Genomic DNA, 23083 nt, shown 5'->3' with positions numbered 1-23083 from the left:
CAATACTGACAGCCTAGAAAAAGGAAACCTGCTGTGCTTGGCTTGTAGGTGGAGCACCTCTTACTTTGGCCATTTTAAAATAAATAATAGAGGATGGAATAAAAAGTACAAAAGAGTTTATATGTTTGTACTTAGGTACCAACTACAAATGTATATATCAATGGATGTGTGCCTGTTTATTGTCGTTACCTTTTCGTTGCCATTTTTTTCAGTTATTTGCTTTACACCTCTTTTGCATTCTTTGCTTTCTTGTTGATGTTTAACACATACATTGTAGTCCTTCTCAAATGATTACAAGCATCCCTCCAAAAAATAGGAATATTCTAGGATGAGTCCGGGATGAGTCACAAAGGAATATGCGATTACTGCCAGTTTTTTCACTTTGTATCAATTCAACTGTTCCCTTAAGGGACTAATTGTACCCATTTATACACGAAAGGGATCGATAGGGCCAATCCTCTTTGTACCCATAAGAGAACGAATGAAGATTAATCTCTTCTCTCATCAAAATGTGTTAATTTTTGTATGGTACGAGGTAATGTAAATTTTAAATGCGATATTAAAACTTGCAAAAAATTGTTATATCCATCTATGGCAAACAATTTTTAAGATGCCAACTCGTTCCAAGGGGTATGGGTCAACGATAATGGAAAATATGGTCCAAGTTATTTAAGTTGGGTATAGGGCTCCGCATTTTTCTTAAATACTTCTAATCAATCACCTATAATCTTTTTTTATTTAACTCACTTCAACTTGGTTAATCCCAGCTGTTTCTAAAAGGGACTAGTGGGGATCGATTATGCCTCCATGTAGACAAAAGAGATCAATCAGAGACCGCTCTCTTTAGGGATTAGTCGAACTACTTTTTGCAGGGATATGTACATGCAGGAATGATTTTACATATATGTATGTGTGGGCTTTCAAGTGAATATGTACAATCTTTAATAACGGAAAATGCGGTCAAATGGGTTATAAAACGTGCACCTTTTATGGCTTATTTGGCACAATAATTTTATAACCTTTTGCCATAACGAGTGCCTGAATGGTTTCACATATACATAAGTTGTACATTAACTCGTATCGTAGGAGTATTTGAGCTTTCAGCATTGTGTCTCCAAAATTATCAGCACAAAAAAAGGAAATTATAACTATCAGTCACTTTTTTATATGCGCCAAACAATGGGCTGCAAATGGTTGTTATGTAAGCGCTAACATTAATATTATTTTTCATTTGATGAAATCATACTGTTTGCTTTTTTGAGCCAAAGGTAGGAACCCTTATTTTGAGACCATAAATATTCAAGCAATGCATTAGAAATTCAGGGTATGGCTGGCCGGGGCAAGGTACTTACTTACTTAATGGCGCTTATCAGTTTAAACCAGTGGTGTCTAAAGCTAGCGGAGCTTGGAAAACATACTTACTTACTTACTTACTTACATAATTGGCACTTAAAAGCTTAAACAGGTCATCCAACAAGGCGCGCTTGCCGTTTTCACTCTCCACCTGGTCCTTCCAGCGGAGTGGGGGCCGCCCTCTTCCCCTGTTTCCATAGAGGGTTTCCGATAAAAATACTTTCGTTCTCTCATACTTTATATCATATTCAATTCTGTGCAGGATACTTTTATTAAAGTGTAAATGGGGGGTCCTGATGAGGATATCCTTGCCAGACATGATGTATGATGCATCAGCTAGAGAAATGGATTTGACTAAATTTCAGAAATATGTAGAACCAAAACTTGGACGACAGAAACATGTTGAGCTCGTAGAGGAACTGGAGGAATGCGATAACTTTCTATAAGGCGGGTAAACATCATTGGTCGAAAATGATTATTTTGTGTCCTTCCTGGACATTGAGGGACCATTTAACAATAAAAACCCAGACGTTTTTAACAACGTCCCAATGAATCTGGGTCGACATGGGTACCTACTGGGACGGACTTGATTGATGAACTACTCAAGGGAAGCAAAATACTTTCATCGTGGTGTTATTTACCCGCATCTATGAAGCAGAAACGGTAAAGTCGCAGCAAGATTGTGGCATATATTACACATATTGAGGCAAACTCCCTTAAACTTTGTGTGACTTTCGATAGAGTTAAGTTTATCTTCTACACTAGAGGGTACAAAGCACCACCGAGAAAACTTTTCGGAACTAAATATTGCTCGCTTTAACCTGGCAAATAAGACTTAATTCCTGGGTGTAGTTATGTATGAAAAGCTGAACTGGAAGGAGAACCTCATTCGGCGCGAAAAGAAAGCGGAGATTGCATTATAAAAATGCAAAAGAGCCATTGGAAAAATAGGGATGGATTTATACCGCGATCTTTCGGTCCACACTGAGGTATGAGGTTGTGGTATGGTGTCCAGCATTGAGCAAGGCGACACAAACTTTAGTTTGTTGGCAAAAGTGCACAGGCATAGTATGATCAGCATTAGCGGTGCTCTAAGAACAACGCCAAGTGAAGCTTTTCAGATTATTATCAGTCCTGGGACTTCGAAGAATACTGAGCGACGGCAGCGTCATCCCTCTTCGAAGTACAGACCGTTGCGATCACAACAGTTACGGACAACAAACATTCCCAACCAAGATGATTGGGTGGACTCAAACGGACGCTTCGCTGTTGATGGCAACATTTTCATTTACACCCAGTATATGGAAGCTGCAGTTTGGATAAAAAAACTTACTACTGGCAAAGGAAATCTTTATTTTAAGAGAGAGCTGTTTAAGGGTGTATTTTTGTGGTATTGCACCGGGCATACTGAGATTGATTGATACTATGTGTGTCTCTGCGGCAGCCACTGCACCCTAACTTATCCTTACCTGTAATCCATTCCCTAGAGGAGAAAGACACAGGAAAGGTCACAGAGAAGTTAAAAGTCCACCAAGGCGCTACTCGGCTTACGCTTCTTATCGGGAAATGAGCGGAACGGATGTAAAACAACATCTACACTCCAAATACAAAAACTACTGCAACAAGGTTGCTGACAATATCAAAAGCAAATAGGCGACCAGGTCAAAGGATGGAAATACTTAGCCCCTAATTCCCGAACCGGCCCAGGGCGAGGTCTGATATTCTGTTATTATATATATAGTAACGAATTTACTGAAATTCCTCTTATTTGCAGCCTTCTACTAACGTTCGAATTACTAAACTTTTGAATAAATAACTCCACTATTCAATAATGCAAAATGGTCTTTATTCAAGTACTTCACAATACTACTACTTCTCGACATATAGCGTGCTTAAATCCAACTCATTGCTGAAATTTGTTTTCTTCAAAAAACTGTTGTATAAACGTTGGCGATAACAGTTTTTTGAAAAAAATATTTTTGGGTTATGGGGAGTGTTTTGGTCGCAAAATTTACCCTGTGGTCATTTTTTTTGCAGGCTCGAAAACTAATTTTTTGGGTATGCGTAGTGGAACTTTTTTTTACTCAGCCCAAATCCTATCGAAAAATCAATAAATCGACCCAGTCTAGTAGACATAATGATTAATTTGGTTATGTACAAGTCACTGCTCAGTATCGGCTTAGAGATGGTAGTATCCTTTAGTGTTGCTAATATTCGTCACAATATATTGTATGTATAGACTCTTAATGAATGATGTTAAATACCTTTCACTCAATACTATTCATCTGATTATCATCTCTCATTTCTTTTACAGCCTTCACGAATTCTTCAACTAAATAAATCGAGTCTTCCGCCGAATCACCAAAAGTTGTTCACTTACTACCGTTTGTACTAATTTTATTCAACGTCTACATTATTTTTATATGCCACCGAATGCGAATAACGTGTACACATATTGCGATGGATGATAAAAAAGAAGCGTTTGGGGAAATGTGTAAAAAGCGAAAATCTTCATTTAATTATGTAACGGCCAGAGTGGGTAATGCCCGAACGAGGTCGTCGATTACCAACATAACGGCATACGACATAACTGTATTCTTGATAGGAATACTTGTCATCATAGCGACGACCAACACAGGTGAGTGAAACACACATGCATTTGTGATTGTATGTGTATATGTATATGTGTGAATTAATTTAAGCTTACAATTCAACACACACACTAACACATCAACATTATGTATATATATATTACACTCGTACACGTGGATTAATGTGAACAATTTGTCAGGAATGCAATTAACATTGAATTTGGTAATTGAAATTTATGTACTTTGTGGTTCCAATGATACTCAGTCGATATTTAACATATGGCATATATAACTACGCAAATATCAGCTTATACAATAACACTAATTTACATAAAAAACCAAAACAACAATTCACAAACATGTTAATTTGCAAAGCGTATACAACGGTATTATAATAATGTTAAATCGGTATTATTTTATTAATAAATATTTATGCATGTATGTGAGTTAAGTATTTTACAATTTCATAAACGATACTATTTTTTAAAAATATTTCAAGTTTATTATTATTTATAACTGCGTGACGAAATGCTCCCTAAGCTCAGAATCTCATGGAGCTTTAAAGTGTCCATTGTGGACAGGACCCACTGAGAAACAGGGAATCCCTATAATGACCCTGACTCAGAGGTCTGGTTCAAGAATGGATAGTTACATCCGTAATTCTATATGACAGCATGACACTGCTAATACGCGTCCAAAAATATCGAAAGAGTTGTCAAAAGACGCGTATTAATTTCGACAACAATAATCCGAAACCGCGAAATAAAACTATTATTTTATTAATAAGAATTCATGAGCTTAACACCTAAGTGTTCTTAATCTATAACATAAAAATAAGTCGAGTTTTCCTTCCTGACGCTATAACTCCAGACCGCACGAACCGATTTCCAAGGTTTTGCATTCGTTGGAAAAGTCTAGGGCTTCATGAGGTTTATATCAAAGAAAATTCAGGATCGACACACAGGGTCTCGAGATATAGGCCAAAACGTGGACTCGGGTACCCCTAGAATGTGTTTATAGAATATGGATATCAAATGAAAGCTGTTGATGAGTGCTTTAGTACCGAGTAATTTTCATACCTATTGGTGACTAGCGTCTCGAGATATATGCCAAAACGTGGACCCGGATACCCCTAGAATGTGTTTGTAATATGGATATCAAATGAAAGCTGTTGCTGGGAGCTTTAAAGTAATTTTAATTGTGATATTCGATTTAGTCGCATCAACCTGGCAAAGCTGATAAATATGCACGCGAAGCCGAAATAAAGACATGAATTATTAATACAGACATACCTATTTACATACGTCCTATTCGATTTGCCTGAAATTTGGTATATAAATTTGCCTATATTATTATTTACGATGCTTTTTTCCGGGAAGGGACTGGGATTAGGACTAGGACTGGGACTGAGACTGAGACTGAAACTCGCAGTGGGACTAGAACAAAATACATACCACCTTCTGGGACTGGCAATAAGATACGAAAAGAATGAGAAAAACTTGAGAGAAGAGAAAAGGGAGAAGGAGACTGAGAAAGAGATAGAATGAGACGAAGATGGAGATAGATGAAGCGAAAAATACGGAGGGAGGATTGAATACAAAGATTAGGAAAAAGTGTAGAGGGGCGAGGGCAGAGTTAAAGCTTTTTAAAATGTATGCAGATAGACCAAATTTAGGGCAGAACAACGTCTGACGGGTCTGCTAGTAATAAGTATAAATTGAACGCACCATTAAAATTAAATAAAATGTTTATCTCTGTCCGGAGATTTTTGCCGTTGAAGTTGGCCATTTTCATGTATTTGTTGTAATGTTGGTGTGCCCACAAAAAAAATTGTGAACATAAGTGTTTTGGGCGGACATGGTTTTGGTCTCCAAATCGGTGTTGGACCCACCCAGGGTAATTTTTTATAAGCGCGGCCGAAGACCGCATATGCAGAAAGGTGTTCTGCGCAAAAATACTATGGATCCCATCCCCGGTTTCGGAGGGACCCGCGGGTATTTTTTCGGTATTTCGTTAATATCTTTTGAACATGTTAAAATTTTTATTTTCCGGTTTCGGATTATTAATACTGATGTCAAGACGCGTCTTTTGACACCTCTCTCGATATTTCTGGACGCGTATTAGCAGTGTCATGCTATCGTATAAAACTACCGTTACATCTAAGCTAGTAGATGACTGCATTGAAATCCTAAATGACCTGAGAGCCAAAAACAATATTTTGTTAGGATAGGTTCCCAGACATCAGGGACATGGAGGTAATGAACATGTACATTAGCTAGCAGCAGAGCCCTTCTGTGGACTCCCAAAAGCACACACCAGGGAAACCACAAATAACTGGGAAACTAAACAATTCAAACATCACTGGAATGACTGCCCAGAGTAAAGATAGGCCAAACTGTTTACTCTTCCGGCAACGAAAAAATGCCCCATGCACCATTATTGCTGCCGTTGTACTAAAACCAGCCCATTTGGAATCGCGCCTATCCCGGTACTGTTTTCGTATAACTTCAGTGTAGCTTTCCATATTTATCGTTTTCTAAAAGCCTTCTGGCGCTCCTTCATCCAGGATCCGCTTTTAGTCACCACTGCTTCTCATGGGCATTTCTCCGCGCTTCCTTTCGGCTTGCATCAATCGCGTCATCAACAGAAACTCCAGTTCACTCACCGCAGTCCCACATTGTATGTCTCTGCATATTAGGGAAACTAAATTCCTAATGGAAGGCTCCTCTCCAAAAACTCTGTGTACAAAGAGTCTTTCGCCGTGAAAAGCAGGGCAATGAAACATAACGTGTTCTGCGTTTTCCAATTCGGTGGGAAAGTGAGAACAGAAAAGATCCTCCTCTATCCTTCGTCAATGTAGATACACCTTGAAACCGCCGCGCCCACTCAATATCCGCGTGAGGTGGTAGTTTAGTTCACCGTGCCTACGCTGCTTCCATTCTAGTATATTCCAAACTAACAGCAAGATCCAGCGCCCTTTCTTAGACTCTTTCCCCCTTCCTTGCCACCTTATTAATTCATATTCATGGCCTTTCACTTTTCTTGGCATCTTCAGATGGTCGGCCAATTCCAATGCCATACAGATCGGTAATTTCATTTGAAAGTAAATCTACTGGTACTTTTGGTCTGATTTTTTGGGGGCCGTTTTTGGCCATTAACTTCAAACGCGTTGGTTTCCTCAAACCTTCCTAATATCTACCACGGTGCTTACTCATAAGATCTTTGTCCCCGCAGTGAGGCAGGATCTTTCTTCTGCTCCTTTCGAAGAAAGTAGGAAGAGTTATTGTAACCCTTTAGAGCTTCTTTCTCCCTTATTATGTTTACATTCTCCGTGTCTCCTCAGGATCCCAAAGTCGTGTTCTTTGAGCAATACGCTATCTTCCTCAAAGTCTATTTCATCGCTCATTTCCATTGATGATAGCTCATCTTTGGTAGCGCTGGCGATGGTTAAAATCCTTCACCGAGATTTGGTATTGGACTGCATACCAGCAATTTTTGGTTCTCAGGAGCATGCTCCAACAACGACAAAGTTCCCAGGCTTCCAATAGCGTTCGTAGACTGTGTAGCCTGGGGTTCTCTTCCACGGCCTGATAATTCACTGGATCTCGACCGCAGATGGCCTTCTCGCCCAGCATCCACCGCAGGTACCGGGATTCGACCCCATCCAAGGTAATTATTTCTCTTTCCTTGCCGCTCATAAACGTCGAACTAAATTTACCACCACCATTTGGAAATTATTTTCAGCTTACCACTCCTTTCAAAAGACTTGGACTCGACCGCCCCTTATATGGGATAAACACACGTCATTTTGTGCTGTCCCTAAAATGGGGAACAGACGCACTCGTGCTGTAGATTGCGTATATTCTAGGTGGCACCCCTAACGTGCGGAAACAAGCTCATCTATCGATCAAGATGTGCCGTGCTTAAAATGGGAAAATCAGCCGTTTACTTGTAGCTGTTAAGACAAAAAAGCTGTTCTTGGTTATCGCTCGCACGAAGCCTAGGCCATGCAGATGGAGGATGTCGGAATCTCTCCTTTTGAGTGCTTGTTATCTCGTGCCCGCATCAAGGTACCTGTCATAGCAGAGATTCTACTGCCCTTAATACTACTCTTACTCCAATTATTTGCACAAACCTTCACCATCATACTACTCTTTTCTCTCCCCGTACATTTCCGCTCCCCGATCATTCTGTGCTTCCCACCCCATCTATCCCTTTTCCTTTCTTCTTTTATTTACAGACTCATATATTATGCTTCTTTATTTTTGTTCTTGCCTTTCATATCTCTTTTGTTGTTGTGGCAGAAAAAACACGTCTTCAAAGTTTGTTACGGAAAAAATCTTCCTTTTTTGAATTCGGATATGAATCCAATATGGTCCGTTACTACCGCCCTCTGCTACTATGCTGATTCCCACGAAAGAGCGCAATTTATCTTTCAATTTGTCTATTCCTTTACATGCCTCTTTCCCTCTTACCCCTTACTTCACATTCTTTCTTTTACATCCTCATTTTTTTTGAAAGGGCGATAATAAAAGAGTTCGAGAATCCCTAAGCAATTGAGATTAACAGTATCCTATCTTGGCTATTGGATACCGACTCTTTTCTCCATTTGATCTAATTCAACCTGTATTGGATTATATGGTAGAATGCTTTCGCTAAACATGTGGTTGGACGTTTGTTCCACAGCGAACGAACACACAAAACTGTTTTGGGAAATTGCCACGCTCCTCCTCTTCCTTCACTTAATATTGAAATTAATTTTTCTGATGCCTCAGATTGCTGCAAATTGGACGGCTGTCAAAATCTTTTCTTAAACAAAAAACTTGAATACATATTTGTCATTCTGCAAATGCTATTAAAAACATCATCAATTGTTATCACGAAAGTGGCAAACACGTGCACACTCAAAATGGCCTTTATTGTTGTCACTACTTAATTCTTTTTGCTTTTTCTGACATCTTTTATGGTCCATTGATGTTAATATTATTTCATATTTGCCCACAAGCTTTATTACTTACGAGTACATAATATTGGTATCTTTTTTATGAAGGAATCCAAAAGATTATTTCAATGAGAATGACAAAGATATTTTGGTAAATTTTCATTTCTCTGATGACAGTGCAAATATTAAACAGGCAATTTGCAACAGCACATATTATTGGATGTAAACACTTGTGAGAGGACGGTAGACACGTGTGAGTTTTTGTATTACTTAGTACAAGTGCATGCCTGTGATAAGTATGTAAATAAATTTCAAGGGTTTGAATTGCTGTTATTTACCTTAACGACGAAAAGTGTAGCACTTAGACTCTACTACGTATTTGGCACCTGTTTCGGTTATAGTCGGCGTTTGAAACCGATAGCATCTACTCCACGATGACCATATGAAAAGTGTGAAAGTTTGAAAGGGTCTTTCTGCTAGGTTAGATTAAAATGGCTACCTTCGCTGCCCAAGCGGAGACTCACGTAGGCACTTGTGGCCTGTAGGGATACCACGAAAAAGCCCTTGTTTCTTTCTTTGGAGTGTGGTTCATACATCCATAAAGCTTAACCAGTGCGTTTGCCTAATATAGCGAAGAATTTCGTTTATACATGCGCATTCAAGCTACGCAATGCACCCAAAGAAGTGTCTGTGGAGACATAAGTACCTGGTCTTCGACAGGGCGGGATAATGGCATAGATAATGCACTACGCTTTATATCCATTTCTCGTCCCTGCAGCTGCGACAGAAGTCATTTATTTGCAGGCCCATATGAGACCCATTTGCGCCTATAAGACGTGTTAGAATACCCACTAATAGGATAATGGAGAGGCTATTCAGAAGTATGACCGATTGCGATCTGTTTTTGCCCAGCTTTAGCCAAATTTGCCTGGACACCTTCATGTTGGTTCCATAGCCCATCTTGTGTTAGCTTGTTCCATGAACTGATATCGCAGACAGTTTTTGCAAGTACTCAGAAGAGGATTCACCCAGCCAACAGAAGTGACTGTTTACAAGCTGTTGCCTCCCCTTCCCTTGCTAGATCATCAGCAACGAAGTTTCCCGAGATGAAACTGTGGCCTGGGACCCATATTATGCTCAAGTCGACTAATCAGCTAGCTTAATTAGAGTTTCTTTGCACATTAACGCCACCAATGACGCTATATCACCGCATTACAAGCTGTTGCCTCCCCTGTGGCCTGGGACCCATATTATGCTCAAGTTGCGCTAATCAGCTAGTTTATTTGGAGTTTCTTTGTACTTTAACGCCACCAATGGCGCTGTATCACTGCATTGCAGGAATTTTATGGCAGCTTGACGGTCGGAAAAAATGGAAACAGAGTTTTTCATCGGCATGTTGTTTAGAAAGATAGCTACAACCTTACATTGAAAAACACTGCAGTGGTCTGGTCCTTATATATTTGTTTTTGTTGTTGTTATAGCCTCAAAAATACTTTTCGAAGGCTTCAGAGGTGTTACATATGTATATGGCCAGTCCTTTTCCGATTGACCCCAGTATGCTCCGATATAGGTACCTTCTGGCCTTATTGGTGCGCTGCTTTGCTTTAAGCTTTTAAGAACTTCCTGTCCCCATACAAAGCGCTTTGAGAATGCCCCACGTCCATTATTTTTTTGGATTGCTTAATTGAATAATATGAATATATATTATAAAATATTGTTTTTATAAATAATTTGACATATATTTACCTTATTTTGGCTATTTTATTTTGTGATCAAATGTGACTCCTGAACGTAGCAAAAACAATTTTGTTTACCACGTTCAATGAGTCACATGTGTACATATTGGACCATAAGAAATTATTTAAGTTTTCGAATCACAATAACGGTAAATTGATATTTAAATCTCAAAAGTGTTTATTAGTGTCCTTTTTTGTTTAATTGAAATTGGAAGTATATACAAAAATTGAAGAAAATGAGAAAAAGGTATCAGAAAAAAAATTTCGAAATTTTCTTTCATTTTCCTAAAGTCTAGGTCTTTTGATATACGCTCACATAGAATTAACATATATATAACGACACTTTCATACCAAGAAAGCGTCTTTAATTTGTATAAAGAAATGAGTCACATGTTACTCATGAACTTATTTCAATACGCTCTTGTGAGTCACATATGACTCATTGAACAGGGAAGTTGTTAAGGTTATTTTTACCTATTATCTTTAGTAATTTTTTACAGTTATGATACCGGTTACTGTTACGGTGAATATTATGGTTATTGCGTTGGTTATGACGACACATCATATGTCACGACAAGTGTCACCTTAATGGTTACCGGCTCCGGACTGAAATAGTAAGGGTTATGCCTATCGTCACCCCCTAATATAAGCTTCTCTCAACTTTAAAATAGCGTTAAAATAAAGTTGCTGCCCAGATTCTCCAGCTGCTTACTGCCAGCCCCGATCGCTTTATGTTACTGGGCCAGTTCCTTCCAACAGTTGTCAACCACCGGTCATTTAGCAGTAGAAGTAACCTCACACGCCATCCGCTCTGGGCAACTTCGTTCATCACACTCTAAAAAGCAATCTTTCGATATGAAAATCTGCCATCCCAATAACACTCCAGCTCGTGCGTGTGTTTGTTAGGCTGTTAAGTTATAACTGCGTCTTAGTGGGGTTTGACGTTGTCTTCTTGAACTTTGGTTTACAGAGTATTACGTCAATTTGCAATAAAACCCAATTTACTATCTTAATTTGCACTTCTTTTCGAAAAAAAACTATGATAAAGAACAAAAAATTACCCCCATCAGGTTGCAAAAACTGAACAACACATTGATAAATCTCTCCTCTAAAGCCCCACACATCTTGGTATAGTTCTCGGCGTTTTACTAGCAAAAGGCGCTTCGAAAAGAGCTTGAGACTCTCATCGTATATCATCCATGTTACGTGCCGTGAATATTCGGTTGATTATCCTGTGTGATGGCCTTTTCTGTTAAAATGTGTTAAACTAAAAAGCTATTTATAAAAAATTTTAAAGGGGCAAAGACCGCCGTGTCTAGGAATATTGAACGCAGTAAGCAAAACATTTCGGCGGCCACCGTGGTGTGATGGTAGCGTGCTCCGCCTATCACACCGTATGCCCTGGGTTCAACTCCCGGGCAAAGCAACATCAAATTTTAGAAATAAGGTTTTTCAATTAGAAGAAAATTTTTCTAAGCGGGGTCGCCCCTCGGCAGTGTTTGGCAAGCGCTCCGGGTGTATTTCTGCCATGAAAAGCTCTCAGTGAAAACTCATCTGCCTTGCAGATGCCGTTCGGAGTCAGCATAAAACATGTAGGTCCCCTCCGGACAATTTGTAGGGAAAATCAAGAGGAGCACGACGCAAATTGGAAGAGAAGCTCTCGGCCTTAGATCTCTTCGGAGGTTATCGCGCTTTACATTTATTTATTTTTAAGCAAAACATTTCAGGAAGGGTTAAACTTAAAATTTCGCTTGATTGGATGATCTTATGAGAAAAATACATTAACATGTTTGATAATAAACCGATAGTTTTTCGAAAGAAAATCGATAAATTTTTTAAGACAAATCGATAACTTTTCATAACACGCTAAGAAATTGATAACACTCCCATAATAAATCGATAATTTTGCGAAAGCAAATCGATCCTTTTTGGGTATCATGAACACTCTTTTTCTATAATTTATTGATAACTATCCTAGAAAAGTTCTATACATTTTTGATAACAAACCGATAATTTTTGATAAAAAAACTGGTAAATTTTCGATAAAAAATTCACAAGTTCTTTAAAATATATCGATATTTCTTGATAAACAATTAATAAATTTTTGATAACAAATGGGTTACTTTTCGATAACACATATCCTTCCTTTCCTGTTATTTCCTCCCTTTTTAGTGCTTTGCTTTCCTTTTTTTCCTTTCCTTTCCTTTCCTTCCCCATCCTTTTTTTTTCCATCCTTTCCTTTTTCTTCCTTTCGTTTCTTTTCCTTTCCTTTCCTTTCATTTCTTTTCCTTTCCTTCCCTATCCTTTCGCTTCCATCCCTTCTTTTCCCTTCCTTTCCTTTCTTTTCCATTCCTTCCTTTCTTTTCTTTTCACTCCTTTTCTTTCCTCTCCTTTCATTTTCTTTCTTTTCTCTAGTTTCCTTTCCTTTCTTTTCATTTCCGTTGCTCTTCCATTCCTTTCCTAGTTAAGTTCTTTTCATAGGGTCTAGGAAATATTTGGTTGGGTTATCGCCCTTCCACTCGACACTCATCGAGATCACTTACAATGGACCCAATATCCATGCGTGCCCTAAACCAAGAAAACGATAGCTAAAGTTCTTATGAACTTAAGCCCATATATTTAACGTACGTGGCACCCTATCAACTACCATATCAGCATATACTTAAGGACTTTGCTAACACCTCCACCAAACCATTTTTTCTTTTGCACCGCCTTTGGCTTCCTGATATCAACATCAAGTGTAACCAACTCAAATTCAATGGGCTGTGCAACTTTGTCATTACCAACAGAACATAGCACATATAAAACACATACATTTTTCTGCTTCTTCTTACATTCATTGCTGCAGCACTCAATGTTGTTGCGGCATCTCCGATTCGACATACATACATACATATCAACGTCATCATCATCATTAAAGTCGATGTCAATATAATCCGTAATCCCGTTCGCCTGCGACAATGCAGAAGAAGAAGAAGTTAATGCCTGTATGTAAGCGGTAACAACAACAAACAAGTTGGGTAGGAGGGTTAAAGGAAGTAAAAGAAATGCAAAGAAGTTAAGAGAGAGCGGAAGAGTGGGAAATTTTCAGGAAGCTGGCAGAGCAGAGCTTTTACTGTTTCATATGCCTTTACAATATCTCAACCGTAGTAATTACATCTTCTTGGTTTCATTTTAATTTCGCCTTCAACTACCAGCCATCATCAACCACTCATTTGTGAATCCTTTTTTTATTTGTTCGTGCTTCACCCATCTATCGCATTTCTAGATGTGAGTATCCTGTTTTTTGTTTTTTTTTTTTTGCTTTCATGCTACACATGCATTACATAAATACTTTGCATGATACCTCGTTCTAAGGCTCGCACAGCCAGAGTTACACTGTTGCATGGTCTTTATTGAGTTTGTTCCTTGCAATTTCCTGTTTACTCGTGCGGCTTTTATGCCATTTTCTGACTGCAATTGGGTGCGCTTGCTTGGGGGTTGGGTTGATGAGGCAATGGAATTGCAAGTAAGATTTGTAAAGGGTGCACTTGAACTGATTGCGGTTTGTACATATGTGTCCCTATCAATCTTATGTATGATGAGTCTTTATATCAATTTTTCCAACGTACTCCCTCAGTACTCGCACAAAAAACACTCATCCGGGCATTTTTCCAATCCACCAACGAAGCAAACCAAGCAATGTAAGACAAGACAAGCCTGGCCAATCCCTGCGACTATTTGCTTGCTTTTAAAAGCTTGTTCAAAAGCAGAAGCAGTAGCATGGGCGTATATAGGGAAGAGATCAAGTGAGGTCGATGGTCTCCATAGACGTTCAATATATTGGTGTTGTTGAAATGACCTACACATTTCCCTTGAAAGCTCATACAAATCTACCTGAAGTTCCGAGAAGTTCTCAAAAATATTAATTCCAATATGTTTCCGTCTACTTCAGCAGAGCACTAGGCAATTTACCGTATTTTGGGCTGGCATTGCTTTCCCTGAGGTATTGGACTCCTATCCTATCTGCAACTTATGTGCTACAGCCCATATTTGATTGCGTGAAACTCTCTGGCCAATATTTTATTAGCCTCGATAAGTCCAGATTGACAAATAGGACCATTAATTATACCCAGGAATACATAAACTTTTCTCCTCACGCTGCTGTCATCGGAATTCTCTGCACGCGGCGAAGCCCTGGCATTCAAACTAAAGAAATCCTATATCGAATCGCCAAGTTCATGATCCCCTATCTACGATACGGTACTGTATTTTATGTTATATTTTGCTGACGCAAGCACACGAAGATCCCACTAGCTATTTGGCTGCTGGCTCTCTATCCAGGAAGATCCTCGGCTGCCCTGCTGCCTGCAATATTCATAGTTGTCCAAAAATTTTGGATTGTTACCTTTGTCATTGAATATACGATCGATATAGACAAGGACGTTGCTTGGACTACCGCTTACACTACCAGCAATGAGCGACCCTTAAGCCGATTGTGGAGGTATGTCGTAGAGGGATATGATTCATGGACATTTTTTCACTGCAGTAAGACTAAAAAGCGAAGACCGACAGGTCTTAGTAGGAATTAGCGACGCACATACACTCCAGCTTAGTACGGGGTGAAGAATGTTATCCCCTAACTAACTAACAACTAACACCACTTCAAACAATGTCAGTATACGCCCCTGTGCAGGAACGTACCGCTTTAAAGATTATAAAGAAATTGAAGTAAAAGTATTGGTAAGGGAATTTGTAAAGAACGAAGACAAGCTGCTTTAGAGATACAGAGCTTTAATGCTTGTAAGTAACCCGAGTGACAGTAACGCGAATCATATAAAGGAGTTTTAAAAAGTTGGAAAAAGTGTAGGATTGAGGTAGGAAAAAAACAAAAATACAGAACGTTTGTGTCAAAACATGAAACAAAGTCCAATTCTGAAGGACGTATACCCAGTTGGAAGATTCAATACAAACGAAGCACTTTATATTTTGCTGACGCAAGCACACGAAGATCCCACTAGCTATTTGGCTGCTGGCTCTCTATCCAGGAAGATCCTCGGCTGCCCTGCTGCCTGCAATATTCATAGTTGTCCAAAAATTTTGGATTGTTACCTTTGTCATTGAATATACGATCGATATAGACAAGGACGTTGCTTGGACTACCGCTTACACTACCAGCAATGAGCGACCCTTAAGCCGATTGTGGAGGTATGTCGTAGAGGGATATGATTCATGGACATTTTTTCACTGCAGTAAGACTAAAAAGCGAAGACCGACAGGTCTTAGTAGGAATTAGCGACGCACATACACTCCAGCTTAGTACGGGGTGAAGAATGTTATCCCCTAACTAACTAACAACTAACACCACTTCAAACAATGTCAGTATACGCCCCTGTGCAGGAACGTACCGCTTTAAAGATTATAAAGAAATTGAAGTAAAAGTATTGGTAAGGGAATTTGTAAAGAACGAAGACAAGCTGCTTTAGAGATACAGAGCTTTAATGCTTGTAAGTAACCCGAGTGACAGTAACGCGAATCATATAAAGGAGTTTTAAAAAGTTGGAAAAAGTGTAGGATTGAGGTAGGAAAAAAACAAAAATACAGAACGTTTGTGTCAAAACATGAAACAAAGTCCAATTCTGAAGGACGTATACCCAGTTGGAAGATTCAATACAAACGAAGCACTTTTTGGTTGTTATTTATAGCTACTTAAGCCGGTGGTATTTTGATCAACAATAACAACATCGAGTGGCCATAATTAGCTATTTTAGGTGCGGGGAACCGTGCACAATTACACCCATGGAAAAGGAATCTTCGGTGAGCCGCCCAGATGGACTTGGGTTGAATTTAAAAGAAATAAAAGAAGTTCTGAAGTGTAGCGTTTAGCCATGTAGACCTTGGTATTTGATGGTGATGTTTTTTCTGTCAAAATCTTCCTTCTATCAAATTCGATACATTACTGGATATATCTACATAGTCGGCAAGAACTTGGTAAGATCACCATTATTTCGTTATGATGAAGGTGCCATTTGTTTGGATATCCGCGAGGTCGTCTGAAGCCTACTTCGGGACTTTTTGCAAGTATTTCGGGACCATTTCGAAACTATTATGAGAATTTCTCGGAGCCATGCTGGGAACATTTTTGGGTAATTTCGGACTATTTGAGAATAACTTCATGGGCTTGTTGTCGTTAACCACCGATATGGATGAGGTATCCGGTTGATATTAAAGCTCTGTTATCGGCTCTTGGTGGGCGAACAGCTTTTTATTGATTTTTTATCACCGGTTTATCAAATTATTGACCCGTTAGAAATTGTTCATCCAAGTTCAGTGGGTTTGCTATCGAGTCGATTTGGGTTGGTACCATCTTGTTCCCAATTTTTTATCGCCATGTTATCGGATTTTTATCAGTGTGTTATTGAATTTTTTTCGACGATTTATCGGCTCGTTATCAATTTCTTATCGGCGAGTTAACGGCTTTTTACCCTATTGTCATAGATTTGTTATCGCCGTGCTATCGGTTTTTTATAAGCTTGTTATCAAAGAGTGATTGGTTTGCTATCGATTTAGTATCGAAGAATTATTGGTTTGTTATCGGCGTGACACCAGTTTATTATCGACGAGTTATCGGCTTGTTATTGAAAAGTAATCGACTATTTATAAGTTCCTTTTTTATTAATATACCAGCGATGAGCTATCGTTTTGATACCTTCGTTACCTTTGGTACCGGCGTATTATCAACAATCTATCGACACGCTATAGATTTTTTATGGAAGAGATATTAGTTTTTTATCGGAGACAGTGGTTTTCAACTAGTTTTCAGTAACTTAATGACAACGAACAGAAAAAAACGATTACTAGCCAATAGCCATCGCCAATATCGGTTTTTTAACGATAACAGGCCAATGAAGCTCTTTTCAAATAGCCTCGAAATTACTTCAAACCCGCGTGGTTGCGAAAAATTGTCAAAGTAGTTCCAAAATTGTCTCGAAATAATTCCGCAAAGTCTCGAACTAGGTCTCAAATAACCTCGAAGAAAAACAAGCTTCTCCGTGAAAATTCATCTTCCTTACAGATGCCGTTCAGAGTCGGTATAAAACACGTAAGTCCCGTCCCGTATGAAAAACTCAAAGGAGCACGACGCGAATTGGAAGAGAAGCTCGGCCTTAATATTTTCGAAGTTAAACCGCGCCAAGCACTTATTTCTTTTTATATGATAGCATTTGGTGAAATTGGAAGCTTCCAGCTGCTAAAATGGGGCAGAATTCCAAACGGACCTCAACAATAAATGCCATACACGACAGTATCTGGGAAAATGTGAAGCTTCTGTCTTATATGCTGAAGAAGATATGACAAAAAATCTTCTTTTCTGAAAAATTGGTTGTATGGGGGATGTCTGCTATAGGTGACGGATCCGGTCGGTTTCGACAAATGTTCTGTCTGACATCGACATATACCTGCTCACCAAATTTCACAAAGATATCTTAAGAGATTAGTTGGCTATCAAATATACAGACGGACATACGGACATGGCCAAATCAAATAAGTTCGTCATCCTAATTGTTTCGCTATAACTTATTAATGGGTCTATCTCTTCTCCTTCAAGGACTTACAATTTTGTATTTCAACCCAAACTTACTTTATATATCATCTCATTTGTATAATGTTATAAATAGCGCAAGGAAAAAATGCTAATTTTCAACATCGTGTATCATCGCAATCTATTTATATTTCTGTCACTCCTAAGCGGATGTGCACCGCTCGCAGCTTGTACCGTTGACTTCACAATAATTTCGGGCGTAATTAAAAAAAGGCGAAAGCTGCACATGATTCACCAAGCAGGAAAGGCGTGGAACCAGCCGTGGGGCTGTAAAGTGTCGAGGATCATGCGCTGGTCTTACAACTTAAGACTTACAAAGTTACTCATATCATTGAAAAGAGGGGACTCTACGTTCATGATGTGCTGGACACTACCTTATGGCGTAAAATGAATTCGCGTTACAGGTGGAAACGATTGAGCATGTTTTGTGCTCTGGCCCTGCGCTCGCAAGGCTATGGCTACAGTTATTAGTGGCACAGATATGAGATCTAGAAGCGAGCAGTAGCATAGGTCCTGGAATAAAATACAAGCCTACAAAAACACTGCTCTCAGAATCGCTACATGCTGTTTTTCTCCTAAAGCGAGAGAAAAATAAAATGCTCAACAAACAGTTTCTGTTGAATACCCAAAAACCTGGGCATCCCAAGAGACATCTGTTTTCATTGTACTCAACCATCATCTCTCTCTGACTCTGGTCCATTCCCGTTGGGGCGTATTGATGACAATTTGTGAGAGGTCACACATATTGGATGCACTGCTACAACTAAAACAAGCATAGGTCATCCAAGAAAGCTTTTACTGTTTGCCAAGAGGTCGAAGTTATTTTATATGATAAGTTTCTGACACCGGTTTCCAGTTTGGTCATTGACCAAACTTCTGGTAACACTGTGCGCTCGTGCAGTCTAAGCAAGGCCCTCACAAACTAGCCAGTTCAACCTAACCTAACCTAGCTCACTCCTATAGCACAGGCAATGTAACCTGCAAGGACAACATTTTCACCAGCTTCAGATATATCAAGATATTCGAGTGGGAACACTTTACTTGAAAGGCTCAATATACTGTGGCGAATGTTAGCATTTCTAACATCACTATGCTGCTAGTAAATAAACACGACGACAGTAAGCCATTTACCCACATACATAGAAGGCAACGAAGAAGTTTTCACTTACATAACCAGCAGCTTGAAGCGAACATGTTATTTCACATACAAATATGTATGTAGTCAGCAGATAAGAGCGAAAAGGAAAGAGAAACAATCACACATCACGTAATCGACAGCTAAAAGCAGAAGCTGTTACTGGCACATACACACGCATATAGCAAGGAGAAAAGTATAAACTACAGATATATATGTATATTTACCTGGGTCGATTTGTATGGAAGAAAGTTAACCGATATCGCGCCTTCGATTTGTCGATAGGATTTGGGCTCAGGAAAAAAAGTTCCACTACGCATACCCAAAAAAATAATTTTCGAGCCTGCGAAAAAAAAATGGCGAAAGGGTAAATTTTTCGACCAAAGCACTCCCCAAAAGCCAAAAAACATTTTTTTTTACAACAGTTTTTTTGAAAAAAAAAAATGTTTTTTGGGTTTTGGGGAGTGTTTTGGTCGAAAAATTTACCCTTTCGCCATTTTTTCTTCGCAGGCTCGAAAATTATTTTTTCGGGTATGCGTAGTGGAACTTTTTTTCCTGAGCCCAAATCTTATCGAAAAATCGATGGCGCGATATCGGTTAATAAATTGACCCAGTCTAATGTATATAGCTAAATAATCAAGTTTTAGATACAACGGCTCCAGAAGGCATGTTCGTGAAAAGTCCAGACCTTAGGAGAAATAGGTGAACGACGCTAACTGAGAGTATAGTGAATCAGTTTGATTTTAACACGCTGTACGTGAAGTACGAGAGTATTGCAAATTTGAAGTAATATTATTCCCAAAGTAGTATAAATAAAGAACATTTTGCCATATTTAATATTTGAGTTAGTTATTCAACAGTTCAAAAATTCGAACGTTAGCAAAAGGTGCATAATAGTCAGAAATCCCCGAAAATTCATTACAATACTCTAACGAATTTGGTGCAATTCCTCTTATTTGCAACCTTCTGCTAACGTTCGAATCACGAAACTTTTGAATAAATAACTCCACTTTTCAATAATGCAAAATGGCCTTTATTAAAGTATAATAACACTACTATTGCTAGCCAGATAACGTCTTAAATCAAACTGATTCGCGCCTCTGCTGTTGCTGCGGTTCTGTTCTAAAATCTACTAGTTGGTTATCTGCTATAATTTTCTCAGCTGTAAATACATATACGCAATTTTTATAGCTTCTCTCACAGCTCATGCACGTGTGTTTGTGCGTTGCTTCTCCGCTGCGTGTACGTACATATGTGTAGACTTAATAATTGATTCGTTTACGTAGATACAAGTGACTGTCTGCTTTATTGTTGTTGTGACTTCATTTACTTAGCATCAGACTAGGGATGTGAGTATCACTTAGTGTCACTAATATTCGTCACAATACTATCCATAAACCTATGCGCAACTGGGTATAAAACGTGAGCACCTTCAAGTAATCTAGCTTCGTAGGCAAGTATGGGTGTTCGTTCGTCTTATAAAGAGGAAACCTGTACTCTGTCTGGTTTGTAAGCATTTAGCAGCAGCAGCAGTCTCATTCAGCGCACTTAAGGGATTGCAATGTCTGCGCCTGACGTTTGGGTGTTTGGTTACAATTTTATTTTATTTTTTTGCTTTCTTTTTAATCTTAAGTTGGCATCTCCAATCATCGCATTTAGCGTCAATTTCTTCTGCATACAATTGTAATCTTTGAATGCTGTGAATGTTATCTGTAATTTGCCATCTTGCAAATGTTTACACAGGCACACACGCACACACATACACCAACGCGTGCACTGCACACATATACTTTGTATAAATAACAACTTCTATTAATGTCGCTTTTAGCCTTAAGCAATTCAAACATTTTATGATTTTACTCTTGCCCCGTATCATATTTATCTAATTTTTACTGTTTCCTATTTTTTCTTATATTTGTCTCAATTTCTCACATTTTTTTTATTTTTTCATTTGCAGATGCTTCCAACTACTTTGACACGCAAGGGCCTAATTTCTCGCATGAGCCGCCATCGCGTATTGAATTTACCAACAATGCCGGCAGCATAGCCGATTGTATAGCGCATGGCAATCCACCGCCGAACGTCGAATGGCTGGATAAGGATAATAATCCCATCACCTCAATATCAAAGGTAAAATTTCTATGAAATGCTTAGACAAACTTATCTACATCGAAAAGTATCAACCTAACTAACGACCGACTTGCCAGCCAAGAGGAAATAGTTTAACCCTTTTAGTGGTATTTACTGTTTTTTTTTTTTTATTCGTTGTTTATATTGTCCTTCGGCTATAAAAGTTTAATTTTTTTTGCTGTAAGCAATAACGAGATTTACCCAAAACTGAAAATACTGAATGCGCAGGTTTCATGTTCGAATAACTTTCAAATTGCATTGGTTGGTCGCCTTCTAGTCATCTGACGAAGAATGTCAAGTGGTGCGCGGGAATTTACGGTAACGAGTAATCTTTTTCAGGTGCTTAAGTGCATGGCAGCGAATGTATTTTATAAACCGCACATATGACAGCTTTTTATTGGTACTTCAAAGCAAGGAAGTTGTTCTGGTTGTTGGAATTCTAACGGCCCTTTCTTGATGGCGATAGACGATGTAAAAGCAAAACATGAAGCGTATACAGCACAATCGCTTAAGTAAGGCACAGTTACCTTCATAAGAGTTATTCGAACTTCTGATGCCAATTGTTCGAATTAGCGATTCCTTGACTATTCGGTATAATATATCAACTTTTTTATTCCCATTATACAATCGGAAAGCATATTTTGAGCTATCTGGATCACTCTGTTCCGGTGCTGATATATGTCTTCGTCGAATCTTTAGCGAAACAGCATAAGTGGCCTTGTTAGTGCCTATCCAGTTACCTTGTTCAGTTTAAAAGAAGAGTAATTGAATATATATGTATAGATAGGTAAGATTTCAGTTACTATGAGAGGCCCTTTTTAAAAGACATTAAGGCAATATTTAAGACCCAGCATTCTCAGAAAATATTATTGGTTCTTCGACATAGTTCTCAGAAAGACGATTTCGGAAATATTCTGGGACTAACTGGTTTTCGAAATAAGTTCTGAGGTAGGTTTTATGGTTAGGTATGGTAGGTTTATTCCATCATTTTGGAACAGTTCATATTTTGGGCTTATGGAAGAAAATTTTTATTAGCACAGGTAATGTGTGACCCAATTTATGTTAGGAACAAACTTCTCCCTGCAATCTCGGCTTAGTAACGAAAATATTAAATCTTGTAAGCCAATGTAGAAAGATGTGCATGAACCTCATAAGTCGACTGGCGTATTTGTTGGCATGGCGCGGTTCGGCTTTTGATGTTGCATGAACAAAGAAGGTACAAGCCTTTGTCCAGGACTGTAAGACGAGAGGTCTCACAAGTGAAACACATCTAGCGCAGGACGTGGATATGCCTAATTTTTCAGAAATATTTCCCTTCGATGGATGGGTTTGGCTTAACAGGAGGAGCTTGGTATCATACAGTTCATATCTTTTGCTATCGTTGTGACCGCAAAAATATTCCCGAAGGCTTTGGGGAGTGTTTCGAATTTAAGAGTTCCCTTGCTAGACACTAAACCTATTCGCCCCGGTACTACCACCTTTCAGTTTCAGGCCGACTGCCAAGGAAAAATATTTTTCCTATCGAGCCTTCGGGCCTGTTGTTTTTAGACATGCCTCTGTTGGAAGGGATGAACATTGATACTATAGGCTTTTGGTCAAGAATCTACAAGGTTTAGG

At 38.8% G+C, this 23083-nt stretch overlaps 1 protein-coding gene across 1 annotated transcript in view; it reads left to right on the top strand.

Moving 5' to 3' along the window:
* Positions 1-23083, top strand: part of LOC137239746 (cell adhesion molecule Dscam2-like) — a 246781-nt gene that overhangs the window by 31151 nt on the left and 192547 nt on the right. The window contains 2 exon segments of the mRNA XM_067765367.1: positions 3668-3991; positions 21294-21466. Of these exon segments, the coding sequence (XP_067621468.1) occupies positions 3787-3991; positions 21294-21466 (378 nt within the window). The 5' untranslated portion in view covers positions 3668-3786.

Source organism: Eurosta solidaginis, chromosome 2 (assembly GCF_040869045.1).
Source record: "Eurosta solidaginis isolate ZX-2024a chromosome 2, ASM4086904v1, whole genome shotgun sequence".
Lineage (NCBI taxonomy): Eukaryota > Metazoa > Arthropoda > Insecta > Diptera > Tephritidae > Eurosta > Eurosta solidaginis.
Note: the sequence above shows the minus strand (reverse complement) of the source record. Positions and strands in the feature narration are given on the sequence as shown.